This window comes from Topomyia yanbarensis, chromosome 3 (assembly GCF_030247195.1).
Source record: "Topomyia yanbarensis strain Yona2022 chromosome 3, ASM3024719v1, whole genome shotgun sequence".
Lineage (NCBI taxonomy): Eukaryota > Metazoa > Arthropoda > Insecta > Diptera > Culicidae > Topomyia > Topomyia yanbarensis.
Window position 1 is genome coordinate 150,568,881 of NC_080672.1, and position 16,389 is coordinate 150,585,269.

The 16,389-nt window shown below is 39.1% G+C and overlaps 1 protein-coding gene across 2 annotated transcripts; it reads right to left on the reverse strand.

Annotated features, from left to right (window-relative positions):
- Positions 1-435: 435 nt before the first annotated feature.
- Positions 436-8,663, reverse strand: LOC131693118 (actin, muscle-type A2-like). Of its 2 annotated transcripts, none has more exons than XM_058980679.1 (3): positions 8,581-8,663; positions 1,046-1,999; positions 436-979 (listed from the first exon to the last, which is right to left on the reverse strand). In XM_058980679.1, the coding sequence occupies exons 2-3, from the start codon at positions 1,968-1,970 to the stop codon at positions 774-776; spliced, it is 1,131 nt and encodes a 376-aa protein (XP_058836662.1). In that variant the 5' UTR covers positions 1,971-1,999; positions 8,581-8,663; the 3' UTR covers positions 436-773. The 2 variants fall into 2 exon arrangements, with proteins under 2 accessions (XP_058836662.1, XP_058836661.1); XM_058980678.1 differs by having other exon boundaries at positions 8,376-8,663.
- Positions 8,664-16,389: the final 7,726 nt, after the last annotated feature.

A 16,389-nucleotide genomic window follows, 5' to 3' on the forward strand; every position in this document is an offset into this window, starting at 1 on the left:
TATGGTAGAACATAACTCATCCGAAAATTTGGGCCGACGCCGGCGGTAAAACATGATGATGAGTTATGTTCTACCATAGACCATGCGGTAGACTTGGGTGCAACGCCCAACTCCTACGCTGCAGAAGGCAAAGAATTCTTCACATTTCCTTTCGATCATGCCCATATGAACCTGCCTAGTTCGAGTTTTCCGTTCTAAGTTTATAACTGATTCGCTCTAGAATACCTATCCGTCTTTCAATTTCATCGCTTTCGTTTCTCTTAGTCTCAAATTTGCCGAAAATAGCCAGCAAAATCGAAACAGTACTACAGGTTTTTGAAACTCTTTTAACACACACAGTCAATTTTTCGAGCAATTCATTCAGAAAGACAAAACATGTGACAATCTTTTTCACGCATATTTTTCTTGAATTTTTATTATTGAAAATGTGTTAAACGTAAAATTAGATGTATTGTATTACAAAGTGATGCTAAGAACAGGTCTTTCAATAAAATTGCTATAACACAAAACTTGTAAATCACGAAGATATCTGTTGCTAACAAAAGCAGGTCTAACTTTTAAATAATGTTCTTCCTCTGGAATTATTACGGGTCCTTTGTGCTTAAACTTTCTCTACGTGACACGATGAACTGAGAAAGTAACCAATTGGCTTAAGCTGTGCATTGGTGTTTTTTTTTGCATTTGGATCAGATGCAGTGTAACTGTATATTGCTGATGCGATAGTCGCATAGGGCGACAGTTTTTTTTTATGTTGTTGAGCGGGTTTCGAATGCTTAGAAGCACTTGCGATGGACGATTCCTGGGCCGCCTTCGTCGTACTCTTGCTTCGAGATCCACATGGTCTGGAAAGTGGACAAGGACGCCAAGATAGAACCACCAATCCAGACGGAATATTTGCGTTCAGGTGGTGCAATGATCTTAATCTTGATGGTAGATGGGGCCAGGGCGGTTATTTCCTTTTGCATGCGATCAGCAATACCTGTGGTTTAGAATGAGAGAGAGTTGAAGAAGATTTTGTAGCACGAAAAACTATAATTTATAATACCTGGGTACATAGTAGTACCACCGGACAAAACACTGTTGGCGTACAGATCCTTACGGATGTCAACATCGCAGCGCATGATAGAGTTGTAGACAGTCTCGTGAACACCAGTAGCTTCCATACCCAAAAAGGACGGTTGGAAAAGGGCCTCTGGGGCACGGAAGCGCTCGTTTCCGATAGTAATGACTTGTCCGTCTGGAAGTTCATAGGACTTCTCTGAAGATGAGGTAGCAGCTGCGGCTTGCATTTCCTGTTCGAAGTCAAGAGCAACATAGCACAGTTTTTCCTTGATATCTCTAACAATTTCACGCTCAGCGGTGGTGGTGAATGAGTAACCGCGCTCAGTAAGGATCTTCATCAGATAATCGGTCAGATCACGACCAGCCAAATCCATACGAAGAATAGCGTGCGGTAAAGCGTAACCTTCGTATATTGGGACAGTATGCGAAACACCATCCCCAGAATCCAGTACAACACCAGTGGTACGACCGGAGGCATACAAGGACAGAACAGCTTGAATAGCAACATACACTGCCGGTGAGGCAAATGTCTCAAACATGATTTGCGTCATTTTCTCACGATTAGATTTGGGATTCAGTGGAGCTTCAGTCAGCAGAACCGGATGTTCCTCGGGTGCTACTCGCAACTCATTATAGAAGGTGTGATGCCAAACTTTCTCCATGTCGTCCCAATTTGTGATAATACCATGCTCAATTGGGTACTTCAGCGTAAGAATTCCACGCTTGGACTGTGCCTCATCACCGACGTAAGCATCTTTCTGACCCATACCTACCATCACACCTTGGTGACGGGGACGGCCAACAATGGATGGAAAGACGGCGCGTGGAGCGTCATCTCCTGCGAAACCGGCCTTACACATACCAGATCCATTGTCGACGACCAAAGCTCCTGCATCATCATCACACATCTTGGCGCTACTTTAAGGTATTACGATTCCTGTGTAATATACGGAGTAACTGCATTAGTTAATTGCCTTTTCAATCAGTTTTAAAAATACACCAACAAATAATCGAATCTATTCTAAAAATATATAAATTAAAACCATGTAAAATGTAATGTGATCTACAATTATATGTATGAATTCTTTGCATGCGAAGGTTTTCCATTATGTTTTTGCCGTTATCATATAGTAAACTTTACTGTCACTTGCAGTCACTCTGAAAATCAAGAATTTAATCTCGGTCCGGAGGGTAATGTAAATCTTATAAACTGACTCAAATCGCACAGAACGGTGAAGAGCACGCGATACACCATAAATTCGAGTCCTGTACACATGATGATTTGCAAAGTTGGTGGGTTTTGGTTTGAACACTGCAGGGCGCGACGCGTGTGTAAATGCTGCTTGTGAGTTTGCGTTAGGACTGCGACTAATTAATCTATTTTTATGCTTGTGTGCGCGTTGGGTTAAGGAGACACAAAATGATTTTGGTGGTTTGTATGTACGCAGTATAATGAGCCTAATGACACACTCGTTTTATCTTTCGGATATAAGTGATGCGTTTTGGCACTAAGGTATCGAGCAGGTTTCTGTAGGTAAGTGTAAAGCATGGGCAAAAATAATTGGGTTGCAACTACTGCAGGTGAAACAAAAGCGATCTTTGGTAGTGAACCTAAAAGTAAACATTGATTCGTTCTTATGACAATCTTTCTATTTCGGATTTAGTCGATTATATTGCAAATTTAAATCGTGAATGAATTTTGCAAAACTAGGTGTGGAATAAGTTTTTTTAGTGCTGGCTCATTAAATATAATCGAATTAAAAGTTACACCTTTCATACGAAATTAAATCATTATTAAATTACAAAAATCTGTAAATATATTTTTCCATTTCGCTTCTTTTAAGATTACAGTTCAGCGAAGGTAACTTTATGAAAAATACAACTCAATATTCAATTTGCGTTTGCAATAATTGACCTCCGGAGTATTCCAACAATTAAATTCTATACGGTCTACGGTCGGTGAAACAAAACGTCAATTAAAATTAGTCATCATTTTGAAATATGAAATCAACTGAATTTCAGTTCTTTGTCTCTGAAACGGTAATGTAACGGCATATGCTTTTATGTTCAGGCTGAAACAGTCGATACAATTTAAGACAAGCCTTTTAAACATTAACCCAGGTAAGCTTATCAAGTTTTGTGTCGAGGCTATAATGTTCGACTGAGTTTAACAGCATCAAAACCAGAGCGCTAGATTATTGTTTTCAGCACAAAGTCAGTTCACCCAAATATCAACTAGCCGAAATCGAAAAATCAACGACTTTTGATGAATCGATCCGTGCCGCTATTGTTAGTCTAAATAATGCCGGGAATTTTCAGATTGATTGGTTCCACGATGTTTGAAATATGTTTTTCGCTGTATGCACATCAAAAATAGCGTGTTATCAAGAACTGAAATTTCAGTTCTAGTTTTAGATTGCCATGAAAATTTGGGTAAACGCAATTTAGGATATGTACTTCAAAAATATGCCATTTTTCCACTTCTTAGACCAGTACAATATTTATAGAAAATGGAAAATGGAAGAAAAATATGCGAGCATGGCTAGTAGGGGAAACCGAGGAGAGTTGAAACAGTGCCCATTACTAGCGAAACAGTGACGTTGGGAATTCAACCATAATGCATTTATTTTATATATATCGTGCCCACAAATCCTCCAATACTCACCAACAATGTTAAATGAGTATTTACAGTAAACATACAACATAAAATGCGCAAAAATAAGAACCAGAAGAACAAAATTTAAAAAAAGCTATCATCGAATGACAGTTTTAGTTATCTAATAAAAACAAAAAACTGTTTCAACCTTCCTCGGTCTCCCCTATAGTCGGTTCTCTCATATATAATACAAATATTGAAGAACTAAAATATTTTATTCACGAGGAATTAGTAATAACTTGATTGTCCGTCTATTTTAATGGTTTAAACATAGAAGTTAGAGTTATATGAAATCAATATCAATTCTTCAAAAGGGCTAATAAGATTTTTATAAACAAACTTATTTCGCTCATTATTCCGCTGTCGAGTCAAATTTCATGAAAGATACACATGAATCAACATCTTTACCCTTGGTAGAATCAATTTCAAATGTGTTCTGGGTTGAAAATATAACAAATTAAGAGAAATCAGCAAAACAAAAGTTTGTTTACAAATCTTATTAGCCCTATTCTAATGTTGATATGGAAATGTCTCATCACACTGATAGAGAGTATTTCTTTTCTCATATGGAAAGGTTATGCAATCGATCCAAACATTGACGGCTTAACCGAGACCCGGAGGGCCGAATTACATACACAATTCGACTCAGTTCAACGGGATCGGAAAATGTATGTGTGTGTCTATGTGGCAAATAATGTCACACTGCAAATTGCAACATACCTTGGATTTGCGGGTCTAGATCAGTAATGACCAATCGAACAAGCTTTGACCACATTGACCGCCTAAGATGGTTCTTCATGCCCCCAAGGAACTTACCAAATTCCTAAGTTTGAGTTTTTACAAACTCGAATTCAAATGAACGATATGACACTCCCATTAACTGCTAACTGAGTGAACCGATTTTCACAAACCAAATATCAAATGGAAGGTTTCGAGAAAAAATTGCCATTTTTCAAAATTACCAAACTCATATTAGTTTCTCGGAAATGACTGGGCTGATTTTCACAAAATTAGTCTCAAATGAAAATTATATTATCTACTCTATTGAGTGTATGCACTTCAAATGAATGCAATATTTTTTGCCCAGCACAACATCATAGCCCATAGCCCTTTTAGGAGAATTGCAGTTTTTTTCTAACATAATGCATTGATTGAAAAACTTAGATAATTTGTCGATAAAATATCTAAGTTTTTCGATTGTCCGTTTGTTTAATAGGCCATATTTTTCGCCTTACCATTGATTTAGTTTGACCTACCATCTTCTAAATGTTCTACATCGATATAATATCCAAAGAGAGTGGTCTCATCACACAGTTATGTGGGTTCAAATCGTTATTTGTTATGAATCAAGGTTATAAGAGTATATTAAAATGTTCAAACATTGCTTTGTGTTGCATTGGGTGAGACCTGGGGTGGCATTACGCATCTCGATTCGATCAAAATTCTATCGACTCGACCTTGTTTCGCATTATATATTTCGAACCGAGCTCGAAAGTAAATTTTCGTTCGAGTTCGCTCGAAGAAGTACTAGATTATCGAGAAGTGTTGACAATATGGAACCATAACAATCGAACTCGAAAGCGACTCGAGTCGAACGTATTTGCTCGATAGTTTTATTGCTGTCGAGTGTCGTTCGAGATTATGATTTGTGTTTTTATTTCGGAATACTTAGAGAATATAAAATTACCAAAAGGTGTAAAAAGCTCCCACGTACTCTGAGTTACTTTATGTTATATCTATTTTCACCATCAGGAACATACTTTTTTTGGAAAAAGTAATACTAAATATTGATAATAAATTATCTTACACCAAGTAATAATAACAAAGTGTTAAAACAAATCGATGGAGCAAAGTGAAGATACCTTGACTTGTCTAATCGCTATCTGATAGATGTAAAGAATCACAATCATTCTTGATTTCAAAGTGGCGATTTAAACAATTTTATATTCTAATTGATGCATTTGTTCCCGACTATACCTCAATTGTTTTCAATATCACAATATAACCTTGAATTCAATGCCCTAAGGTACGTTTTATACACCAACAGAATTAGGTGTTATATCGTCATTTGTATTAAATGCATGAAAATACAGAATATTATCTTATATAGCAAAGAAATTTGAATCAAATCGAATTACTAACAAATTTGAATGCATCAACCGATTGAAAGTTATGCCATCTACAATTTCTGGAAACACTTCATTTCGATTGTGTTGTCCCTATCTCAAGTTGTATGCTATTACAGAATAATTAACTAACAAGTACACAGACAATCCCGCAAACACGAAAACGCATTTTTGTCTTGACTATTTCAACTAAAAATGGCTATTTTAACGAACTAGTTTTTAAGCTTTTGCGTCATCAATTGCTAAAAAAAATTGTCGCTTTTGGGAGCTATCAGTTTCCTGAAAAAACCCTGAAAACCAAAATTTTAATGCTTAATTTAGCATTAAAATTTTGGTTTTCAGGGTTTTTTCAGGAAACTTTATTGAAAATGGAAGTTTGCTCGCTATGATTATTTTCCAAAAGATTTGAGAAAAGCGGTTTCGAAGTTGTGTTGTTTTAAACAATTATTTAGATATTAAATATGTTAAGAATAATTGTGAATAACTCATTCTGCAGATAATACATCTGATTTTTCAACCACTGATAACTCAGAAACTCTTAGTTGTACGGAAAAATTTATTAATAATAAAAAGTGCGTTTTCGAATGAACTCACCAATAAAAATATGATATAGTTTTTTTTTGTTATTTATGTTATGAATTCTGCAAACGTTAGAAACATATCGAAAAAAACAAGCTTGGACTAATAAGTTTTTTATTCTATGAAAACATTCATAATTATATTGAGAACCTTATTACTATACGAGATATTTCAATTAAAGCTGGCCCATAACATGGCGTTCATTGTAAAATTGCCCTTTTTAATGTTATAATTGTAATATCTCGCAAAACATTTTGAGATCCACTGCAAAATTTTTACACAATATTTCTAACATGATTTTTATTATTTGAAGAAAAAATAAGCAAAAAATTTAATCCAACTTTTAAATAAATTCTCAATTTTTCCGGCAATCTCATGCGAAAATGCAACTTTTTATATTTAATATTTTTTCCATGCATCAAATACTTTACGAGCTATCAGCGATTGAAAAATGTTCAATTTTTCTAACTTCAAAAGTTGAAGTAAATATTTTATACAACCATAACATAAATACCTGTCAAATATTTTTAGCTAAAGAATGCAAGAAAAAAATTTGGAATGAACTAAAATTTTATTTGTAAATCTGACGTTGATTGGCCCGTACGGTGCATAAAAGTTATCATCGATGTCTAAACTATTTTTCGTCAATGAAACGAAATGATTCGTTCTTTTATCAATTGTTTTATATAGTTTAAATATTTTTGGAAAGGGTGCACTTATTTTTCGTACATGAAAGGAAAAAAATCGTATTTCCGTATTACATCGGATTTTTTTGGATCTATGTTTGACAACATCGATTTTATTTCAAAGAGCTCACCCCTATTGTGCACTAGAAAAAAAGTTATATTTGCAAAACTTATCCAAATATATTTCGATAACAAGCAACTAAAAACTAAACAAATTAAAACAATTCCTATATTTTAGCAAAAAGTGGGTTTTATGAAACTTATTCGTAGCAGAATTAAAAATATTTTTTCTCAGTGTATACTCTTATTTGACAGTTTGCGCTCGAACAGGCAGTCGAAATCTAGTACCGCAATCTAACAAGCTCGAACGCTTGGTCGAATGCGATGCGTAATGCCGCAATTTAGTCGAAACGACTTCAAAACGTTTCGAATCGAGTCACTCGAAACGAGATGCGGAATGCCACCCCTGCACTACTCGTTAACTTGAAAGGTTCAAAATCACTGTATCACCGTGTTACCAGGTATAAATTTGAAATTTATGATAATTACAATAGTATCATTAGGGGTGGGCGTAGCGTATTGGTAAATCGATTGCCTTGTACGCAGCGCACCTGGGTCCAAGTCCCGACCCCGCACATAGGGTTAGACATTTTTCATAAGAGATTTTTCTAACCCGAAGAGGCGAATGACTTTAAGGTTAAAACCTCTATAATCAAAACAAAAAAAAATAGTATTATTTGCAGTGTACGAAAAAACTTGAAAACTTCCTTAATCAGATAAAAGTTCAAATTATAATTTTCCAAAACATAACTTTTCCAAGGAGACAATATCTCGGAAACGATTTTTTTTTCAATAAACCTCAACGAACTTTCCTATAAAATTTTCAATAAGTTTTGAAATGTCAGGAGTGCAACTATTTAACTTTTCAATTCTTTAAATCAGCGGTCCTCAACCTTTTTCGTACCACGGACCCCTTAGAAATCACCCTGGGTTGCTGTGGACCCCCACGGATGAACATCGATTCCATTATATGCTAGCAATATGTTCTTTTCAGTTTGTTAGGAAACATGACTTGAAATTTCTATATGCACTCAGAAAATATATTTTTCTTCGCAGATCCCCAGCAACGACTTCACGGCCCCCTAGGGGTCCGCGAACCCCAGGTTGAGAATCACTGCTTTAATAATACCAAAAAGTTTTCCGCATCACACTTAGATAAAACTACGAATATTTTTTCTCAGATAGCACATATGAAAAAACGCTCACACGAAATAACCAGTCCTTCTGGTCAAGAGTACAGAAAACATCTCCACACGATTGGACGGCACAGGACAGCACATTTCACTGGAACACCACAGCATGACATCCGGTTGTACAAATACAACACAACAGCATTGCAATTCGACGCCACAGAACTAATATAGTGGCTCATCCTTCGACAACCACGTCCACAATGATTGTACAAACCGACCTTCAGTAAACGATGGGATAATTGCAAAGGAAGCTGTTCACCGAACACTGGAACACTAAAGATCACACCAGCGAACGTCTAAATCCGACTGTGAATGATTAGGATTGCGTGACGGATCCACTGGTTTTATACCCCGAAGTAAGCGTGGCAATTGATCGGTCAAATTCCCTAGATGGGTCGCATTTGAGAGTACATGCGATTGATCGGTAATAGATTGGATCGGTGCGTGTACGTGAGTTAACTACGAGTGTTACTCATTTCTAAATTTGGTACTAGACAATTCGTTGGCACACTAGGTACGTTGCTAAATGTAGATATGATGCTGTACGAAACTATCACACATAAACGTCTCGCCGCTACTGTTGTTTTTTAGGGATTGAGATCATGGTTGTAGTCTAGCTCAATACATAGTTGAATGCATAGAATACATTATGCTCCGGCACCGGTTTAAACTATTTCATAGAAAACATGGTCAAACTACAACTACAGCTAGCAATACTATCAATGAATCCTCATAACTGCCATACAACCAGTTTCTGGTACCCAGTGCAACCGTTTGCATCTTATTTCGCACTTTTTGTTGTCGAATTTAAAAGCATAACATATGGAGCAGTATGCGCATCTGAATTGTAGGCTCATATGTCGGTATCAAAACTAACCAATATTTAGCACCCATCGGGATTAACTAGATAAAATAGTTTAAATATAACAAAAATAACAAATATTTTTATTACAAAGAAGAAACTTATTGTAATGCTTTCGGGCAAACAAACGAATGTAATTGACGTCAATATTTTAGCTGCCAGAAACGCACGTTCACATAATCATTGTTGATTTCTGAGATTTAGTTCGGTGTTTGTAAATACGCAATCGATTAATTCTTCTCTGCATAGTTTGTAGATCAAGTGTCTTGTACGCTGCTGACATGGGTTCGGTTCTCAAAGGTTAGAGATTTTTTTTATCCTGAAAAAATTGGTAAATGACTTTTAACCTGTAATATCGAAACAAAAAAAAAGATTGTGATTTTCATAACGTGTTCTTATACTGTAATTTAATTGCTTCATTAATTGCCTTGAATCGCAAATGCTTTTGAAGTTCTGAACTCGATGGTTGCATAAACTCAGCTTAACTATTCAGCATGATGTGAATTATGCAAAATGTCGAAAAACCGCTGGTTGTAAATGAAGTGTAACCCGATGAGTAAAAATGGCTGGATAAATTGTGTATTGAAAAATTGAAAAAAGCTATTGCTTCTGCACAAACAAATTAAATGTGTTTGATGCGTTGCTAAACCTGAATAAATTATTTTAAAACAAATGAAGTTGTGCTATAACTTCATACTGCTATTCATACGTTAATTCAAATTTCAAATCATTTGTATTGTACACTTGTATGAAAACAATATGAATAGTTACAATTTGAGCTTAGACAATTCTTGAGTTTAGACAAAGTTTTCGGAACCGTTTAAATGGATTAATGTAATTATTTTAGTTTAAAAAATAAAGCGAATGCTTTATTCCTAAAATTTTGTTATACAGTTTGCTTCATAAAAACGTTTTCCTCAGCGCGATTTTTTCAAGGTGTTTGCAGAACCATCCGAAGGGAGCACCCGAGCGAATTCTCATGGGTTCAGACACCATACATCCCCTTGAAAAGATCATAAATATGGTCCGTGCATAGTTTCACGCCATAAAATAATCTCAATAACCCATAAATACACCAAAATATGGTTTTTATATGGGATCTACCGGACCATGGTTGTTGAGTTCAACCATGGTGGGCAAACCCAATGGGTCTGGCGGAAGGTACAATTCTGTCATCGCACTAGAGACAGCTCAGTGACGGTCTACCTAATGTGTCATTTTATATAGGAAGAGGAAAAAATTGCAAATCACGTCCTTTCGAGCTCAGTCAATGTGCGGTAAAATCTTATTCTAAATTAAAACTTATATACTAAAATATCACAGAAGTAAATCACAGATATAGGAAAATTATCACAGTTCGATTAGTTTATCACAGAAATATATTAATTTGTTTTTCATGTGAGTATACAGATTAAATTCTACAATATGTTACAAGTTAACCTAAAATAAAATGAAATTATAGGAACAGTAAGTGGAATCGGTACTAAAAGCGGCCGATTCAAATACCTGAACTTGTTACATTATCAAGGTAAAATATGAATTATTAAGACTAAATCTAAACATATATTGATGCCACATATCTGTGCAGATTAGCTACCTTTCACACTGCTGCGATTTATGTTGCTAGGGCTAGCACGAGGTGATTAAAGAAAAACCAAACAATGTAATACAAGAATTATATTATATTTATAAACACACACTAATAAATTAAACATTTACAGTTTCAAGCTGCTACAATCAAAAGCTGCTGTGAGAAAGGTTTTGTCTGGAAATCCGAACAAACTTGAAAATTGTTTGATCGCGGATCTAACCTCAAAATGGCCGAAAGCACAGCTCCAGCGGAAGGAAACAACCAGAACTGTTCGTTCTGCGAAGATGTTGACGGAGTGGACGACATGGTCCAATGCGACGTTTGTGACCTGTGGGCTCACTACCGGTGTGCCGGTGTGACGGAAGCGGTCAAGAATGAAAGCTGGAGTTGCTCGAAGTGTAGCATACAACTACAGGTACCAAAACCTAGTAGGAAGGCACCCGTCAAGAAGGGGCCGCCTAGAAAGACAGGTACAGAGAGCGACGCCGAGTCCGATATCAGCAAAGGAAGCGCACAAGGGTCTAATGTTGAATCTTCGCTCCAACAATTGTACCTAGAGCAGGAAGCTAAAGAGAAGGAATTGGAGGAGCAAAAATAATTTTGTGAGAGGCGCTTAGAGATGGAGCGTTCCTTTCTGCAGCGAAAGCGGGCGCAACAACAAGATATGTTGCTTAAGGAGAGGCAACTATTAGAGAAACGTCTGTCCGACGAACGGGAATTTTTAGAACGGCAGCAGGCACTCCGGACCCAATTCCGGCACATGAAGCTAGAGCTATCCCGTCAATTCAAGGGTACGGATGATGAAGTAGACGAGGAAAGTCCGGAAGGTGCGGCTGATAAATTCCAGCAGTGGATGAAATCCAACCGGCAGGATCCTCGAGGTGCGTATCCGAAGCAGCAAGAGAGAGTTACTACATCTTCATCTGGCGACAGAGAGGCCATCGAAGATGAGGATAAGACGGAAAAGCTAAAGCGAGACAGTCTAGTCGGAAACGTCATCGGTGCACGTTCGGTTGCCACAAAAGGCAACACAATACAATGCAAAACAGGATCGAGCAGCGTAAACAATCGATTATTAGAACAGGTTATTCTCCAACGCCCATTGAAAGGATCTGTATCTTTTGCACATGAGCAGAATCCTCACGTGGAGACGGATTGCGAGGGAGAGGAAATAGATCCGTTGTACGATGCAGACTGGACGGAGGAGGAAGAAGCAACCATTCGTAATATTTTAAACCGTCGAAGGCAAAACAGGTCGGGGTTGTTACAGAGTAATCCGTCACCAACCCGTGGTCCAACTCAAGCGCAGTTAGCTGCACGACAAGCTGCTTCGAGGCATTTGCCAATCTTTAAAGGTGAGCCAGAGGTGTGACCGCTTTTTATAAGCTGCTTTGAATACACGACAGCAGCTTGCGGTTGCACAAATACTGATAACCTGAAGAGACTTCAGGATAGTCTACAGGGTTTTGCGAAAGAAACCGTCCAAAGCCGCCTTTTATTACCCGAGTCCGTGCCAGAGGTCGTAGAGGACCTGCGCTAACTATTCGGAAATCCCGAAAAGCTACTCAAAACTCTGGTAGCGAAAGTTCGGAACGCTCAAGCCCCTAGACTGGACAAGTTAGAGACATTTCTCTATTTCGGGATCACCGTCAAGCAATTATGCGACCACCTCGAAGCAGCCGGTTTGCGAGATCACTTGAGTAACCCTATGCTTGTACAGGAGCTGGTTAGCAAGTTGCCTCCTTCGTACAAACTTGACTGGGTACGATTCAAGCGATGCAGGTGTGGAACTCCGCTCAGAATATTCACGGACTTTACAAACGAAATCGTTTCCGAAGTTTCGGAAGTAACTGAGTTTACCGGAAGTGAACAACATACGTTAAGAGAGCCAATGAGAAGCAGTAAACCAAAAAGAAATGAATATCTGCACGCTCATACAACGCATGGCGGACAGTCTGGAGGCATGCTGCTCCCAGCACAGCAAAAAAGCAAGAAGTCGTGTGTCGTATGCAAAAGAACTGACTACAAGTTGCGATTTTGTGACGACTTCGTTAAGTTGGGCCTGCGAGATCGGGCTAGGGTTGTGGAGAAACACAGACTCGGCTCAGTTTGTCTTAACGACCATGGCAACGCACGGTGCACGTTCAACGTCAAATGTAATGTAAACAACTGTAGAGGTGGTCATCACCCGCTACTTCATCGTGCCGAAGAAGTCATTCAGGTCGCACGCGTTGAATTGAATACTCACGAATGTCAAGCTTCCATTCTATTCCGGATGATTCCGATAACCCTTTACTACGGGGAAAACTCGGTTGATTCCATCGCCTTTCTAGACGAAGGCGCATCCACAACGTTGGTGGAAAGCACTATAACTGATAGACTCAACGCAGAAGGAATACCGGAACCACTAGTCGTCGTGTGGACGGCCAACATGAAACGTCATGAAGATCAGTCCAGGAGAGTAAATCTATCGATCTCGTCAAGGGGAAGCGACATTAGGCATCAGCTAGCAGAGGCGCGTACCGTTACAGATCTGGTATTACCGCAGCAAAGTATCAACTTTAAGGAAATGGCGAAACGTTTCAAGCATTTACGCGGTTTGCCAGTGATTGACTACAATAAAGATACGCCGAGGGTGCTAATCGGATTGGACAATCTGCATTTGTTTGCGCCGTTAGAATCTAGAGTTGGAGGCCCTGGTGAACCAATCGCAGTGCGCTCAACCCTTGGATGGACAGTGTATGGAGTAACCCGACAAAAAATATCGCCCCGCGTTTTCGTCAGCCACCATTCAATCCAACCTGTGAGTAACGAGGAACTACACGAGATGCTAGGTACACAATACTGCTTGGAAGAGTCCTGTACGCCTGTCGTTCCCCTACTGGAATCTAACGAGGGCCAGCGAGCAAGAGAGGTTTTGGAGAAAACTACAATCAGAATAGGGGATCGCTTCGAAACCGGCCTGATCTGGAAAGAGGATTATACAACATATCCCGACAGCTACCCGATGGCAATAAAACGATTGAAGGCGCTAGAACGTCGACTTGCCAAAAATCCGGAGCTACAACGGAATGTGTTCCAGCAGATCGTGGAGTATCAGCAGAAGGGGTACTGCCATAAAGCATCGAAAATAGAGCTTGGTAATGCAGATGCGAATAGGGTATGGTACTTACCATTAAATGTAGTTCTTAATCCTAAGAAACCGGGCAAAATCCGCCTAGTTTGGGACGCAGCGGCGACTGTCGACGGAGTATCTTTGAACTCCCACTTGCTTAAAGGCCCCGATCTATTAACCTCATTCCCTTCTGTAATTTGCTAATTGCGGGAAAGAGCGATCGCATTTGGTGGTGACGTACGCGAAATGTACCACCAACTGCGTATACGTGAAGCAGACAAATCGGCACAAAGATTCCTCTTCCGATTCGACCCCGAGAAGTCCCCCGATGTGTACGTGATGGACGGCATAATTCATTAAAAATCGCAATGCCGAGGAATATGCAACACAGTTTCCGGATGCGGCAAGAGCGATTATTGATCGACATTATGTCGACGACTATTACGATAGTCTCGACACCGAAGATGAAGCGGTGCGACGAGCTAAGGAAGTCCGTTACATTCACTCGAAAGCCGGCTTTGAAATCCGGAATTGGGCATCAAATTCAACAGATGTTCTGAGCAAGCTCGGAGAATCCAATGTCGATAAGCTGGTACATTTTAGTCAAGATAAAACCACCGACCAAGAACGAGTTTTGAGGTTAATCTGGGATACAGTCCAGGATGTTTTGCCCTTTGCGGTCGCGTTTTAGACGGATATTATGCACCAGGAAGAGCGACCAACTAAAAGGCAGGTTCTCAGTGCGGTCATGTCGCTGATTGACCCTTTAGGCCTCTTAGCACCCTTTACATTTTTGGGCAAGATGTTAATTCAAGACCTTTAGAGGACCGGATGCGAGTGGGATGAGCTAATCGACGATGAGTCATATACTAAATGGCGACAGTGGACGGAGATGCTACCTGAAATAGAACGAGTACGAGTTCCCAGGTCTTATTTTGGGACTGTTCACTCAGACGACTACGGGCAAATTCAATTACACGTATTTTGCGACGCTGGGGAGAATGCGTCCGGTTGCGCTGGTTATCTACGGATCGTCGTCAACGAAGAAGTAAAATGCTCCTAAGTTATGGCCCGATCCAAAGTTGCTCCGCTAAAACAGTTAACGATTCCGCGACTGGAACTGCAGGCCGCGGTGCTAGCAGCACGGATGATGAAGACACTCCAGTTAAACCATTCACTCGAGATTAATCGAGTATTCATTTGGAGCGACTCGCAAACTGTGTTGTCGTGGATTCGATCCGACCAACGTAAATATAAACAGTTCGTCGGTTTTAGGATTGGGGAGATTCTGAGCTTGTCGTGTCTTGCGAACTGGAGATGGTTACCGTCGAAATTAAACACGGCTGATTGTTTAACGAAATGGGGGCGCAAACCCTCGCTGGATTCAGGAAGTCCATGGTTCAATGGACACGATTTCATTCATAAATCGCCAGATTCATGGCCACAACAAGTTCTACCGCCAGCAAATACGTTAACGGAGATGAGAGCCACGTTTTTGTTTCATCACATAGTATTGCACACTGACTTCATCATGTATGACTGCAGATTATCTAATAAGAGTTGCTTAGAAAGTGGTAAGTATGAATTCATACCAATCCGACCCATATTAAAAACTCAACACATGATAACCATCATTGCCGGCTGCCCCCATTTCCATCGTTCACGGAGAAGGATAAAGGATAAGGTAGACGGGAAGAGTTGATGCTCCACCTACTTAACGGAAGCACGACGATTCATCAGACTCTTCCATAGGTGTCGCGGAGTTGGTGGTTTGGAAGGGTATAATGTCTAGGATTTGCTCCCAGTAAGCGATGCGACCTGTAAAGCATATTTTATTAGGTAGTTGTTTAGTTAGTCTTCGAGTACACGATCACTTTGGTTTTTTTTTTAACTCTGGGCAGCCGGCTACCGAGAGTATTCTATGTTTCCTAAACAAAAGTAATTTGATCTCCACACAGCCAACCGTGGGAGTATTGCCTATAAAAACTAATCTTATCTGCGTAATGGGCCGGATCACTATCTATTGTAACAGTATTTAAACAGAATACGCTACTTCTTCTCTACGGTATATTTATTTGGTTGAAAACTACCGAATGATAACACGTTATACAGACAAAGAGTTATGATAGCGCGAGATGTTATACATCAAGCTATGCATTTCCTACTTTACTTATCGGATGATTTGTAAAATACACGTATACGAGCGATAATAACGACCATTGAAGAGAAAAGAATTGTTAACCTGATACACGGGCTGGTTAGCAATAACGGAACTTGAAATTAGATTCATAAAGAAACAGTAGTGCATCTTCGTGCGGATGTAAACGAAAAACTAACCATTAAACTTGGAGAACCGTCCAGCTAGTTGAAGTCTGACTTTCAGTAGACTGCAGGATGTACGTGAATGTGACAGAGGCTAAATACGGAATTCCTACAACTCGGACTTCATGCAGGTTCCA

Excerpts from the sequence above, each read along its gene's own strand:
- LOC131693118 (XM_058980679.1), bottom strand. The coding sequence starts at position 1,970 with ATGTGTGATGATGATGCAGGAGCTTTGGTCGTCGACAATGGATCTGGT. Across the intron at positions 980-1,045 it reads TGGTACTACTATGTACCCAG|GTATTGCTGATCGCATGCAA; the intron begins GTATTATAAATT and ends TCTAAACCACAG.